Source organism: Pyxicephalus adspersus, chromosome 2 (assembly GCF_032062135.1).
Source record: "Pyxicephalus adspersus chromosome 2, UCB_Pads_2.0, whole genome shotgun sequence".
Taxonomy (NCBI): domain Eukaryota; kingdom Metazoa; phylum Chordata; class Amphibia; order Anura; family Pyxicephalidae; genus Pyxicephalus; species Pyxicephalus adspersus.
Genome location: NC_092859.1, coordinates 26,702,009 through 26,717,652, shown reverse-complemented (window position 1 = coordinate 26,717,652; position 15,644 = coordinate 26,702,009). Strand labels below are relative to the sequence as shown.

At 37.6% G+C, this 15,644-nt stretch overlaps 1 protein-coding gene across 2 annotated transcripts in view; it reads right to left on the bottom strand.

Moving 5' to 3' along the window:
* Positions 1–15,644, bottom strand: part of ITPR2 (inositol 1,4,5-trisphosphate receptor type 2) — a 180,647-nt gene that overhangs the window by 90,938 nt on the left and 74,065 nt on the right. For both annotated transcript variants that reach the window (XM_072400134.1, XM_072400135.1), the window contains 10 exons: positions 14,881–15,031; positions 10,586–10,773; positions 10,223–10,361; positions 9,626–9,683; positions 8,993–9,158; positions 7,817–7,993; positions 4,438–4,527; positions 4,212–4,337; positions 3,321–3,443; positions 1,505–1,705 (listed from right to left, as the gene is read on the bottom strand). In XM_072400134.1, the coding sequence (XP_072256235.1) occupies positions 1,505–1,705; positions 3,321–3,443; positions 4,212–4,337; positions 4,438–4,527; positions 7,817–7,993; positions 8,993–9,158; positions 9,626–9,683; positions 10,223–10,361; positions 10,586–10,773; positions 14,881–15,031 (1,419 nt within the window). The remainder of the gene's footprint in view (positions 1–1,504; positions 1,706–3,320; positions 3,444–4,211; positions 4,338–4,437; positions 4,528–7,816; positions 7,994–8,992; positions 9,159–9,625; positions 9,684–10,222; positions 10,362–10,585; positions 10,774–14,880; positions 15,032–15,644) is intronic.

Below are 15,644 nucleotides of genomic sequence, written 5' to 3'. Positions count from 1 at the left end.
TTTTTTTTTTCCTCCCCGACGTCTTTTTGTCTACATCTGCTACAAAACCGTCCGCTTTTGGCAGGCGGGTGAAAAACGACATTTTCACTTTTAATCTTTAAAAAGGGGAGAGCGCGACTAAAAAAATAAAAAAAGAAATTAGTTAGCATAACTGTATGCGATATCTGGTGTCATATGTCAGTCATCTTAATTGCTAGCAGGGAAACTGGAAGTTTTATGTCAAAATGGCTGAATATTACATGTCATTCAGCAGCAGACGGGGCTGCTGAGAAGACATGAGAAAAAAAAGTTATCGCTTTTTGTAAGACTCTCGGAGTTCTGGCAGAAGATAGGAAGCTGGTTGGCCTCATTTGGCGTGAAGTACCTGCTCGTCTACTACTGATGAACTTTAAATAGGTACCAAGTGTCACAGCTTTTGCAAAAGATCTTTCTGACCTGAAGACCAGAAAAATTTTTCAGCTTCATATATTGACTACTTAGTTAACACAACAGGCACCGCCACTGAAAGCCTTGATTATAGATTTCAGAGCATATTTAAAAACAATTTATGTACAATAAAATTCACAGTAAAATTATTGAATGTATGTTTGGTAATGTATGTTTAATGATAACTAAAACCCTGTCTTTGTATTCTAAAACCCCAAAACAAAAATGTAATATATTTCAGCTTGATTGTCCTTAGTAATGTCTGTATAAGTTTTTATTTTTCATGCTCAAAACATTTTAGCAAGAAAAAAAAAACATCTGCTGATCTTGCCAGAAATGTAATGTCCTTTTAATTATTTGTCAACTGACCATGAAGCATATAAGAGTGGTATTTTGTTCTGCTAAACTTACTATAGTAAGTTTACTATATAAACATATTCTTACCATTCTCCATTTGATGAAGATTAACAAGAGCCATCCTGTGCAAAGTTCACTCTGGGTGACAACAGTGGCTCCCACTATTGACACAGTGGAGGAGTGAGCGATACCACCCATGGAAGAAGTGTGGTATTCATAGCATCAAGAGGTAATAATAAAAGAAAAAACTGGTGCAGCCATCTTATCTAGTAAATTTATTCAATTTTATATTTTGTGGGGTGGGGTTTAAACAAGTAATTTTGCCCAATACTGAATAATTGTACTAAAAGTTATGTTGTTATAAAAAAAAAAAGTTGCTCCAGAAGCAGAGATATGACTGTACTCTTAGTACTGGTGGATCAAAAAAATCCTTCCAAAAAATAGATGAATGAAACTTTTGATGGAAAGGCTATGAGCCGTGCTGTAATAAATCAGGTTACTGATTATTACATATTAATCAGATCAGTACAGAAGCATCAATCACCAGTCTTTCTCCTCTTTTAATAATTTCCTGTACCTGTAAGCACTGTCAGAATTCCTGTGTATACATCTCACATAGAGATAGACTATCAATCCAGAACAGATTCATCCATTTTTTCATCTGGGTATTGCATACATTGTGGACATACACCAAGGGTCCAGAAAAGTGAATTTTGCTTACCTCTGTCATTACAACATCTTGACACTTCTTCACATACTTCCCATCGGCTTTTACAATGGTCTGCAGGAATCGAAGGTACTCCACATGGCGGCCATGTGTCTCAACACAGTGAACAAAGTGTTGGACTACACGGTCACTGATCTCATTGCACAGGTGATAGTTGTTCATGAAAATATTTCTCATCGTTTCTGCTTCCAGAAGCTAAATTTTAAATAAAACTACAATGAGCACCATTTCTATATACAAACACACTATATGCTCAAAAGCATTTAACAAAAAAACTACAATTTGATTAATCTGCCTGGGTATCATCTCTTCCTATGCAGGAATTAGTAGGGTCTTGTACTGTGTTGACCAATTTTTGGAGAAAGTATGGAACTTACATGATAACATTTTTTAACAAAAATCTAAATAAATAAAGATTCACGCTTTCAAGGCTTTGTTACTGACAACATACATTTATACAAATCTAAAAAATTAAGCTAAATCCCAAAAGGTTGTATTTAAATGACCTAAATCTAAAAGTTTATTCTGAATTACTTTTTTTAGACCCAGTGACATTATTAATTGTTCTCTGTGCTTTTCTTCAAAAATAGTGCAGATTATGGCTAATAGAAGCAGCCTACGGGATGCTCTATATATCTTCCTAATATTATCACAGCCCCTGGTTCATTAGGCATCTTAAGAGACCTTAGCCTGGATGTGTGGATTAGTGGCTTGGCTCTTGGGTGAAGTTATGAACAAAAAGCCTTGATGGGTGGATGTCAGTCTGTAGGAGTGGGTATTCCCACGCAGACTGTGTGTGCATGCCGACCACCCTAGGTAACATGCGCATGTGCATGTAATTCTAAACCTCCATAATTGAAAGAGTTGAAATGAATATGGCTTGCCAGGGACAGTCTGACTGGGACAGAAAGGGATATAGGTAATAATGGACGGCCCGCCAGGAAATGAGGTGGGCTCTGTATACCTTGATGCAGCTTCTACTGTACATTGTATGAATCTCTCAGTGTTAAGTAAAATCAGAGTAAGCAATATCTGTATAGGGCAGGGGCCTGTACAACAATGCAAGACTGAAGAGAAGGCTTAAGTTCCACTTAAAATAAGCCCAGAAAAAGGAATCACCAGGGAGAAATAACTAGGAGTAATAAAATAGATCTAAACCTTTTATACCCTAACATTATTCTTTGATCTATCTTTACCTTTAGTCCTTGTGACAACAGCTTCAATCAGAAACAAAAAGAGGTATATTTCCCTAGTTAGGACAATGACAGCAATAAGACCCTGACCAGAGTTCTAACTCATTACACCTTCCAAAACACAAAAAGTTTGACTTTAGGTATATTTGAAATCACCCTTGATATACAGTCTGAGTATGGTAAATGCAGGACTTTGTGGGACTGAGGGCTGCAAAGTTAAAGACACAGACATCTTCGTAATGCCTGTTCCAAAGTATGTTTGACTTAAGCTTTAAGATGCAGAAGAGAAAAAGATGGCTAGAGCTTGAGTTTTTTAAGTTAGCTCAGCTAAGCTTTACCCACCACTGTTCTGTTGCCTTTTTGGCAAATGAAGGTTGCTCTTACTGCATGGCTGTAGGGGGAGTTTAACCACAGTCAGGGAAAGTCAAGGAACAATAACAAAGTAAAACAAATTCAGAGAAGAAAACAGAAAATGTATTTCTGTCTGATAAAGGCAATGGCAAGAATTTGTTGTATCTGTTCTTAGGCAGAACTTTCACTTTAGAAGAACAGAAAACAGGTTTCCTGCAACTCATCTACATCCTCGTCTTGTATTTGGAGCTGTTGCAATCTCTTACCCCGGGCGTCAGGAAGAGGTTAAGGTTTTTATGAAGCAAAACTTGATTCTGCGGGTTGCCACGGCAAAAGTTTTGCAGGAAGTTGTGAGCGAGGGTCATAATTTCATTCATCTTGTCGTCAGTCTGGATAAAAAACACAAAGAAGACAAATTGTCTAATCAGTTTGTTCCCACCACAAACTGAAGATCAGGCTTTCATCTCATCACTAGCTTTGTTTAGTAAAATGTTATTACTATGTTTATGCCAAGTATGTGGGCTGGTAAAGGCTTAGTAAACAAGCAAACCCTCAGAAAACCCCATCTTTACCCCAAACACCTTCTATCTGCATGCATTCGCATTGGCTGCACATCATTGCCCTGGACTGGCTGCTTGATAGTAGCAATGCAGAAGCACAATTGAGACAATAGTGGATCGTTTCTGAATTAGGTGTATCGAAAAGGACACTAGTAGTCTCCAGCGGATACCCTTGTGACAGGGTGACAACTGGTAACAACAAAGTACAACTGGGAATCAATAAGAGTGTTGTCAGCCTACACCAGTATTCTACACCACTAGGACTTGTCATGCAAGACCACCAGATATTATTTTAATAAACACTGCAAATTTAAAACACTGAAATTAAGTATAATGGTAAAACTCATATGTGATTTTTGCATTTTTAACTGTGCCCCTTGACATCCACTAGGAACTAGACCCCTGTCTAGCTAACCTAATGGATGGTCTGGTTCTATTTAAAGCAATCTTATTAAACATTCTCAGGACACATACAATTGATATACAAAGCATTGTGGTACAAAGCACTGGTTTCCACGTTAGAGTTAGAAAACTCAATCAATGGAATTGTAACTTCAGGTTATAGTGGTGACAGCATCTGCTTGATGCAGAAAATACCTTTTCATATGGAATCTGCAGAAGATCCAGGACCACAGAATGAGCGCCCATATTCTTCAGAAGTCTCTGCTGCTGGGTGCGGCCCTTCTTGCTCTGCGAGCACAACCTGCTTAGTCGGATAAGGATCTGCAATATTAGTAGAAAATGTTACTGAGGACACAAAACATCCTTATCCCAATTAAAAAATGCAATAAACAACAATAGGTATAAGAAAATAGTATATTACCTCTTTCACAATCTTGTAGTTGTTGGCTTTGTTACTGTCAATCTGAGGCTTCTTGGTTCCATCTTCAACAGGGCTTAGAATACTTGTGTCCTGGAATGAAGCATGCAGCCAGTAATGAAAATTAATACTATAACTATATACAAACAAACTAAAAAAATGAAGCGTTGAATTGCATACAAGGCACACCTCCTACCTCAAAATAAATGGTTTTAAATAAGTGTCCTGGGAACACAAAATGCTTGCATTTGTAATTATCTGCAAGGAGTAAACAATAATAAAAGAGAGAGAGAAAAAAAAGATGGCATGTGGCAATGATGCTGCACTGCTCTTGCATTCAAAGCACAGTTGTCACTCTCATGCAGGAAACATTAAAGGTGGAGTTGTTATCAGCATTGTTACTGCTGGTTCAAATGCCTGTAGCTTGTTAAATCAACATCTGGCCACCATTAGTCCCACTCACTGCGTTTTGGATAATTAACTCTGCCTCTGTTACTGAATTCCTCCCAATATGATCTGCAGTGTCTTAGAGGGGGAGTATTGAGACACAAATGAAGAAGAATGATCTCAGTCAGGGCCAGCACAAGGAATTTTAGGAGATCTGTGCATTCACAATAATTGGATTTTGGTACATCTACACTTGTTCACACTGTCATACAAGTGCCTTTAGTAGTACTTTTAGTAAAGTAAACCCGATCAGAATGTTTGGACATTAGCAGACTTGCCATTTATATGTTTGTTGGGTAGATTTTCCCTCACCACCTGCCCTGCTGACCACACAGGCAAGAGAATAGCTTCCTACCAGGGACAAGGAAATAAATAAAAACCTTCTTTAAAAACCTCTGATAAGTAATTTAGTTACTATCTGTTTTGGTGCTACCACAAAAATTTATACAAATTCATTTAATTTATTATTAGGATATGTCTTATCTTTTAAAATATGAAATGTTTTGTAAGAAAAAAAAAGAGAAATTAGTTTTTAAATTGTATGAATGCATGTAATCCTAATAAAAAATATTTGGTGTTATTATTTGGTTCCCTTTGGTCTGTTAAATATACCATTAAAAGGAGTTTTTTTAACACCAAGAGCTATAAAACACCCACTGCAATTATTTCTATTATAATAATAATAAGAATAATAATAATAATAATAATTATTATTATTATTATTATTATTATTAATAATAATAAAAATAATAATAATATTATTATTATTAATTAAAATCAGGATTTATAAAGCCCCAACATATTAAGCAGCGCTGTGCATTAAATAGGGCTTGCAAATTACAGACAGATACACACAGAGACACTGGAGGAGGGGAGGACCCTGCCCCGAAGTGCTTACAATCTAAGAGGTGGGGAAGCAGCATACAATAGGAGGAAGGATAGCTATTCGGTGTTCAATGCTCTCAAAAGGGTAAGGGTTCTGTAGTTTTACCAAATGCTGTTCTAAGGTGACCACGATGCTCTGCTATAGATACAGTACAATGAGTGAGTATTGTCACTGGAAAGGAAGTTTGTTGCTGCCTGATTCACCAGGTAAAAATAAATCTATTGCAACAACTATACTAAGTATTGACAAGCTGCAATCTATTACATTTTTATTCTTGGCTTTAGGGATACTTTAACAATAACAACCTCTCTAGTGAAGGGCACAAGCACGGTCCCTAGCAGCTTACCGTCTGTGTACAGAAGATTTTACATTAGGTATTATAAATAAGGAATCGGGAGATTCTATATAACAAGCAGCTCCATCATGCTGTGTTATTTATTCTCCCTGGGATTCATCATCTCTCATCCAGCCACCTCTAAAGTTCCAATTAAAGTGAATACAAGATAGAGCCGTCCTCACGTCCTTCATAAACAAAATCTACAAATTACATTTCAACATGATAACAACTGTGACATTATCACTGCAGCCTTTGTTCCAAACAGTAATGAGAACGGGATAGAGAATAGTTTGGTCATATGTATAAATATCTTTGCTATATCACAGAAAACATCAGTTTTACAGAACCTAAACTTTTTAGTGCAATGACATCCAGAATAGCAGTACAATGAATTCTCCACTGGTCGTGTTATTAGGAATATGAATGTGTATGAAAACTTTTGTTTCTCTTCCTTAAAAAAAATTTAATTAATTGCCCTTTATTTAGCAAGTAAATTTGAGGGGCTTTTTAAATGAGAAAGTATATTCAGGGTATTTTATTTCATTTTATCCTCTTTATATTTTTGTACTTAAATGTAGTTTATGTTCAAGTATCAAGTATTTGTGTTCAACAATCACCAATATTTTACCAAAGTAAAAAAAACTTTTTTATTTTTGGATACAGTAGGAAAGGGTTTTTATACCTCATTGAGACAATTTACATTTACTTTAGTCCTTTAGAATAGGAAGTAGAGGAAATCCATGTAAAGTCACGGAAACGAGTGAGATATAACCAAACAGGTATCATTGGATGATTTACCTCTACTGGTTGATCTGGTTGCAACACTAAAATTTTGGATTCACCCTTTTTTTTCACTGACAATCAACACCAGGGCAAACCTACCCAGATGGGAAACATACATCAAAAAATGTCAGAAAAGCCTTCTATTATTTTAGTGAAAACTAATAGAAAATTTTTTCTTTAGGCATACACTTTAATTTCACCTTCCTATTTAACTTAATGCATACATATCAATAAATATTCACTGCAGAGACATATCCACTATATTAGAATGTAATGCTGTAGATGCTGCCACACAGTCTCAGCCAACCCACTGTTATCACTATGAAACATAAAAGAAAATTCCAAAAGAAAAAAAAGGTTCCCCCTTATCTGTTGGGCTAGGAACCAACGTATATAGACAGGAGCACTGTTAAGCACTCCAAACGACTCTTTAAAGGTCATGTGTTTAGTTTAGCAAGACAAAAATGTCATGAAAGACAATTCTCTATATAGGTAATTCACTATTCTTATAAATGTGGATTGTTAAATTTAGTGCAGAAGTGATGAGGCCAGTGACTCAGTGACTTAATGGATTATATACAGTTAAAAAGGTTCCCATTGCATTTCACTTTTACAGTTGTTTGCTACTACACCTGCAAATTGATTTGACCACGTAAAGTCGGAAACATGAGAAGGGCCAGCTATGGTCTGGGCATTTTTTGTGACTGCTGGTCAAAAGGGTTAAAAAAATTAGCAGTAACGGATCCTGGAGTTTTTTTTGATCCCCCGCACTAAGTTAGTGACTCGCTCCTGTCCTCACTGCCTTGTCAGTTTCCTGCTCTGTTAATTGTATGTGTGGGGTGCGGAGAACTTGTCTCTGCCATTTACAGACCTTTGTTTAATCAGCCAGTAAATGAAATAGAAGCCAAGCAGCTCAGAGCTTAATTCACCTCATTAATCTGCTCTTTGCCATCCTTGGCCTGCCCGTCTCCCAGTTCCTCGTTCTCGTAACTATTGCTCTTTTCAACCCAAAGTTCAGACTTCTCCACCGTCAGCCGTAATTGGTCCAGGTCGGCCTTGATCTGCTTGTAGTTGTCGACATCCTGATTTGACACCAGGAGCTGAACCTGCACAGAGGAAGAAATATTATCTAGATAATGTGAAGATACAAGATTTCATTCTATCTGTAGAAATGCTCAAAACCATGTAATATTATCTATGGACGTTGTCCAGCCTAATAGCCAATGAAGCCAGGGATGTAGTTATCATACAGGACAGCCAGGCAGTTACTAAAGGCATTTTTATAGCCATAATGCCAAGTGCAATATCAACATAATGCAACTCTAAATGGGGCCAGACATGGGGTTGTGACATTGTGGCATTAAAAATGACATTGAGACTTTATTTGAGTTAAAAGGCCTGCATTAGGGTCATTATCATCTATATGAATACAAGATCTCATTCATCACCATGTTAATATATGCAGTCAATGTGCAGTCTAATAATCAATGCAGCTATTGGTATAGCTACTATACAGTCAACTTAACCTGGTGTGCAGGAATACATACATATATAAATATATATATAGTCATTTACAGCCCACCTCTTTTCCTGGCTGTAGGACATCCAGTATCATCTAGCCCTTTCCTACCCAGCCTGAGTTTTACTGGTAAATCCCCTTTTTTAATTTGATTTTTTTTTTTTTTTTTAAATGGTTGGAAATCACTCTTGGCTCCGGAAGGAATTAATAGAAATCAGTGGACTGAGGGGGGGGGGGCTAAATACAACCACAGACTGACAACCAATCATTGAACATTTTTGTAAACTCCTTCAGAAAGTCAGAATTAAAACTATTTTAAAAATAAGTAATAGGGGGGTTGTGCATTTTTTGGAAGCTATGCACAGCCCCTTTCTAGCTCTTCCCACTAGCAAGGATCATTTCAAAAGGGAGCACAAAGTTCTACCGGGACTAAAATAAAGTACACAATAAAACAGAGGGAAAGGGAAAGGAAAAGAATAAGAAGACTAATCTTTATTTAACATCATGTATAAAATCTGTACAATTGGTAAGTGGCCCAATAAGACCAGAGGTAGATTTTGTATTATCAGTCAGGTGACTTCCTTACCTGTTTGAAAGCCTGCAGAACTTCTGCCCTCTGACTAAAATGCTTAAAAAGCAGTTGGAGAGCTCCTGAGAGCAACGGTGGATAGTCATGCATGATCAGGTGAATGAGAACCCGCAGGAAGGTCCTGCCACCTTCATCGTCCAGTTCCACAGGATTCTTCTCCTTGCTAGGAAAAACATTAGAACAAAAATAAGCATCTAGCAGTGAAGTATATGTCAGGCAAAATAAAGAAAAATATTCATTCAATCTCCTCAACACAAAAACATTTCCCAATTTCTTGTCTTTGCTGAGCCATAATTTAAACTGGTGATGTCAGATCTGCCTTCTGAGCTATAAAACTACACTAAGAACTTACGTGACCTTCCTGAATTTCCCTGCCAGATCAAATCACAAGATCACATTAAAACATCAAGGATCTCCTATGAATGAATGTCTCTGAGAACAAATATTGCTCTTATAACAAAAATCTAGGATCTAACATAATTACCAGGACAAGAAGTGAGGTAACAGAGCAAACATAGCCAAAAATACCCATTACTACTACCATTACCACTACTCTAAATTCAAAGCTAAAAAAAAATTTAAGTCGTTCTACATTAATTACTTGGTACAGGTGGATTCTCTGTGACTTACCTTCCAGCAAACATAGTCTCAGCCCGTGCTGCTATTTCATCAATATCAGGAACAACAGCTGGAAAATTAAAATAAAGTGAACTTACATTAAAAAAAGACTTTGGAGAAGAAGTTCATATTTAAAACATATGTAGGCCATTAGCCACCAGATTGCCATCCTTGGGGACTTTGTATATTCCAGTAGTGGCATCTCATTTATTGCACGTACTCACAAATAAAAGTCGCTGTCTCGCTGTAGTGGTCATCTAAGGATTCAGTGATTAAAAGCATTTTTCAGATAGTCCAGTAATTACTTGTTGAAGAAGCTCTGATGACTGGGATGTTGAATTACTCGAATAGATAAGGCACAGGGTTTCTTTTTGGAATATTTTAAAGGGTTTTACAGTGTCACTGAGACAAGCCAGTGATTGAGAATCACTCTTGCTCTATAGCTAGAAGTGTGTATGCTCGCCCAATGCAAACATGCTTGCCTGTTCAGAAGCTGGGTTGTGCATGATCTATTTATCTAGCAATTAATTAGCCTCTTCGTAGAAGCTATAATGAACTGAAAAGATCTAAATGATATCAGATACATAAAACGGTCAGCTGCCCACCCACCTGATGTGGTCGGTGTGTCTGGTGGAGAGGTTGTTGAAATCGTTGAGTTGTCCACAGTGCCTCCATTATCCCCAAACTCCTTCTTGTAGATGGATAGCATGTAGGAAATTCTGTAATCCAGCCGCACACTTAGAATAAACTGAAGCAAGGAAATGGACATTAATACCAAAATAAAAGCTTTTTTAGAATACCAAAATGTCAGGAAAGATCTGACACCTGGAAGTCATTGTAACAAGGGGCAGGAATTGTTGGTTAAATCAGCCCTGAAAGACTTTAAAGTCATGTGATTAGACATGAATTGTGGGCAAGGGACCAGGTTTGCCCAGTACAGCCCTGACATACATCATATTACATGTCCTCTACCTGTAGGATCTCAATGATCTTCAGTTTGGTGTCCATAACAGTTATATCTTCACTGTCGCCAGTTTGCTTGGTGGTGTGCAGACTGGGCTGAACATCTGGAACTGCGATAGGAAGGACGGACCCCCGGCTCAGGACCATCTGGGTCATCATCTCTCCAACCCCGTGGATGGTTCTCATTACATTATTCCCTGTATAAAAAACACAGGAATGTCAAATTGTGTTCCAAGATTTCAGTTATAAAAAATCTCCATAGCAAAATAAAACTTGTGTCTTGTGTCAGCATGTTACAGGGAGCAATGGTCTCTCTGCTAAAATTTGATAGACCTCTGAAGAGAAACCACCTGTTTGGGTATAACTGAAATTGTTTTGTATGTATTTTATAAATGTAAAACTAAAATATGTGATAATATTAACTTTATGTTTTCTCTCCAAATGTATATCTTTGCAATTTACAAATAAGAAACTCGACATGCACCTATGCTAAAAAAAACAAATGTCTGGATGTTACTTTTGTACAAGCAATAATTTTCCAAATGTTTGCTAAATGCTTGGCCTTAAACGTCAGGACTGCGATGTAAATTCAGCAGAGCAGCCACAGGGATGTGTTAGAAGTAAATGGAAAAGTTGGTTAAAGAAGGCAGACACGGAACAAGGTTTGCTAAAGTGCTTGGCGACATTTTTGAGACATGTCAACTCCTATTAGCTAAATATAAACAACATATCTCTCATTTTCAGCTTAATTCCCACATAGAAAGCAGTGAGAGATTACAGCTTGTAGCTAAAGGCAGCCCCTAATCATCATTCAGAGAAAGGTGTGAGTACATAAATCATTTTCCTTACTGTAGATGTAGAAGTTAATTATATTTAGGGTCCTATTTATTGTTTTCATCCAAGATCACCCAACTTTCACTCAAGAATCATTTGTTTTCTTATAGAATCTCATGTGAAAAATGAGTGAATCTTGAGTAGATCTTGCATTAAACATTATTAAACAGACACTTTAGTTTGCAAAACAACAAGGTTTCCTGATGGTAACAATAACAGACCAGGTTTGTGTGATAAAACAGCCACAATATTTTTTCAATGCCAGTGTGAAGGAATTGTAACATAGGATCAATTAAAAGTCAGGGACAATGGAGTCACCTTTATGGCAAGATCAACAGCTTTTTTTAAAATATCTGCAGATATATGACATTGCCAAGCCAGATCCTGCAATAGAATACTAACAACTGCGCTCAGGCCATATCAACCCTTTTACATGCTTTACTGGTGGGGATTTCTAGCAGCTGCACTGAAACGTTACATGGTCCACAGCAATAATGTCCATCTTTGGCTCGGGTGATTGCATGTAGAGAGGAAGTGGCTAAAAATGAACTAGGGGAATCAGCAGAACTAAGTTGGGAAATAATATGAAACTATTATTTTATAGAGAAACAATAAGTTGTTACACAATGCAAACTAAACGTCATCCATCTGGGGTTCATATCTCCCTATCCAATCATTTGTAGCATTTAAAATGTTGCTAGAGAAATGGTCTAGCACATAATTATACATTAACATCCATTAATCACCAGCACAGCTATCAGACTGGCAGAAACCATTTCTGCATTGTGTGCCAAAGAGACTCCACTGTCCCAAACGAGGGTGCTGGCCTATGAAGAGTTTGCAGTTTACTGGAGTAGAAGAACACGCAAGTCCTCATCAGTATGATCATGGGCATGAGCAGAGAAGCGACATAGGAATCTGCAACAAGAATAGTGCCATGCTACTGGTATACTTCAAAAACATGGGCTGAACAAAAGTTGGTGATAAAGCAGTTCAAAGATATGTATGTAAATCTGAACTTTGGAAAAGCAATTAAATACCTAGATAAAATATATACACTAAAGCTGCTTTACTTGCCAAAGGATTTGCATCTCTCTTTATCCATTCCGAAGATATACACAGCTCTGAATAGCCCTGCTTGCCCGGCCAGAAGACCTGATTTTTCTCTATTGCAGTTCAGTTTTGTTCCAGGTCTATTCCCTGCCCCACAAAGTAAATGGATAGGAGCAGACTGAGAAGCTCATCTCTCTGTCACTTCGCTACTTCCTCCTGTCTGCATGCTTTTGGGCTGCCGTACAACTTGTAGGCTTCTTATACTTCTTCTCCCTCCCCTCAGTCTGAACTCCATTGTACAGTGGAGTACAACACTCAGAATTCGCATTGCTTGCGTTAAAACACACAAATATGAATTTAAAAGTGTAATAAATAATGCAGAGCTGCATTGGTGTGTGTCTTTTATGCCTGTCTGGAGTTTAGCTTCAAGAAGGAGTACCACTTTAGGTTTTATTGGCTCTTAGGGAAAACTTCTTTCTCCTTTCCTTTTTCTAAAGAAGCCAAGTAGTATTCTGCATGATACAAATCGACAGTTTAAACTCAGGCTAATTAAGGGCCCAGAAAACTATTAAGACGTGCAAGCGATGCAGCGAGCTGTCTGGAACGATCTAGTTTGCCTTTTCATGCGCACAATGAACTGCCGGTTCTTGATGCAAGGCTAGCTAATGACTGGCAAGACAATGGATGCCCCGGAGCCATTGCCGATGATATCAGCTCATTAACCTGCCAGCTGTATGAGTGACACATTCTACCTCTCAGGTTGAAAAGATATGATAAGAGCCGCGACACACAAAGGGGAATACATACCATTTCAGACTTTCAGAAAAAGGAGGAAGGGAGGGGGAAAAAATTAAAACGGCAAAAATTACTGCTGAAAACGCTGGGCAAGATTTGTGGGCCACCGAGACGACTCAATAGCTCTAATATAGATATCTGAAGAGGCCTTGGACAATGTGCTGTCCGCGCACCTTCATGTAAGACAATGAAAGACGAATTTTAAAGATGTCGTGGTAAAAACCAAATTTATCAGATTCTTTCAGTCCAAAGTTCAGAAAGTGCTGATAAGCCAAAGAGAGAGAAAAAGAAATTATTAAGGGTCTATGGAATTGTATAGAATAAATGTAAATGTTCTATAATTGGTCTCAGATTAGCACAAAGGCTGGGGGCGGTGAAGGGGCCCAGGTTACAAGTTTCCAAGAGTATAAAGTAAAAGTTTTTTTTTAAGTAATGATAGACAATATTAGATGACATCAGAGGAGATTTCTACAGATTGTTATAAAACTTTTCAGAAGAATGTTCATGCAAAACTGAGCTCAACTTTTCTCACAATAACAGAGTCCTTGTATGAAACTTACTTCCTTTCGAACACAATGCAAGGGGCCTGGTGTATAACTTGTAGATTTGCCTATGGGACTCACCTGTATATCTTTCAGCTACCTCCCACAATGCTGTGCAAGGTTAAACCACCATTTGCCAGCAGCTCCAGTAGCAACATGGGCAGCCAAGCGAAATTGAAAATTGTTTTTTATTTTTATTTTGCTGAAGTGTTTGTAAACCCTAACAACTCCTCCTATTTGCTGCAGTTTGGTTTGTTACATATACCATGAAAAGTTTTTTGTTGTGTAGTTATTTACAGTTGAGAGTTATCTGTAGAGAGTACCAGTGGCAGGTATAGCCAACAGTGGGCCTCAGTGCAGAACTGACTTGGGTACCCCCACCTAATGAACTAGGGACCCCTGTGGGGGTCCTTGTTGACTGAGGAGGGTCCATGACCCTTATGCAGTAACGCACTCAGCACGACCCCATGTCTGCCCTTGCAGAGCACCTCCCCTCAATTATATACAAGGGGGAGGTGGAGGGAGGTGTAGTACCAACACACTTCTAATTCTAAGGTTACAACAGTCCTATTCTTTTGTTCAATACACATTAAGTAAGCACCGAAACCAGGAAATAGGAAGTATTTCTAACAGGAACACCAAGTAAAATAAATTCTGAAAAGAAAAGAAAAAGGATGCTGCCATCACATCTAAAGACTGGCAAGCTGCAATACATTATATTTCTGTTCTAGGGTTTTATTACACTTAAAAAAAAAATCATGCTACTAAAACAAAAAAGTACTTTACCTGGGAACAGAGTAACTATTAAACACCAAAAGATGGAATGCTTGGTTTTCTATGGAAATGTACTCTCAGATTCCAAACTTAAAATGTGAATCATTTTGTACTTACCTTGGTTCTTGGGGAGCAGCCTGTGTAATGCACCAGTGCGGATACAAAGCAGATATATCAGTTTTTGGGCACTATATATATATATATATATATATATATATATATAATGCTTTCTGAACAGACACAGATTGCCATTGTGCCTTTACATCAGAACAGAAAATCAGTTAAGTATGTTGGGTTAAATCTCACCTCCATCCTGGAATTTGCTCAGCCTTTCTAGGTAGGAAGACATTGGGCTCTGAACAATGTCGAGAATAGCCAATAAAGTCCGAGTTAGCCGCAGAAGCTCGCTGAAACTGTAGAATCCAAAATAGATGAGATTTCGGGCCAGATGGACAACCTGAAAGTATTAGGCAAAACCGTTAAATGATGTTCAATGAATACACAATGAAGAAAAGGGTGCTTTTTTGTTAGGATACAGCCATAGATTTCCCAACAAATGACCCAATTGTTACTTGCAGCATTTAGTTCAGATGTATTGCTATTAACTTTTGTGCCATCCTAGTTATAATTAAAGGCTAACCCCAGCCTATACTATATGGCCAAACATATGTGGATACACCTGTAACTCCTTGACTTGAGGTGTTGATAGTAAAGAGTACTAATCATACATTGACATTTAGGACATTTGTGCACTTTCAGCCTTCAAGTACCAGTTAGGAGAAGGGTCTTTCCTGTTCAATTATGAACCTTGGAAATACTCTTTAGGCTGAATATGTATAAATTCCCATAGACACATTCCAACAACTTGTAGAAGTTTTGCAGATAAGTAAAGTCTATTAAAGCTACAAAGGGGGAAAACTCGATAATATTGGCCAAGGTTTTGGAATGGTAAGCCAAACAGATTCATATGTGATATGAATAAATATGCATACACATTTGGCCAAATAGTTTTTAAGCTGTGATGTAGGTTTCAAATTTTCAAGTGCATGATGCATAAAACATTGGGGAGT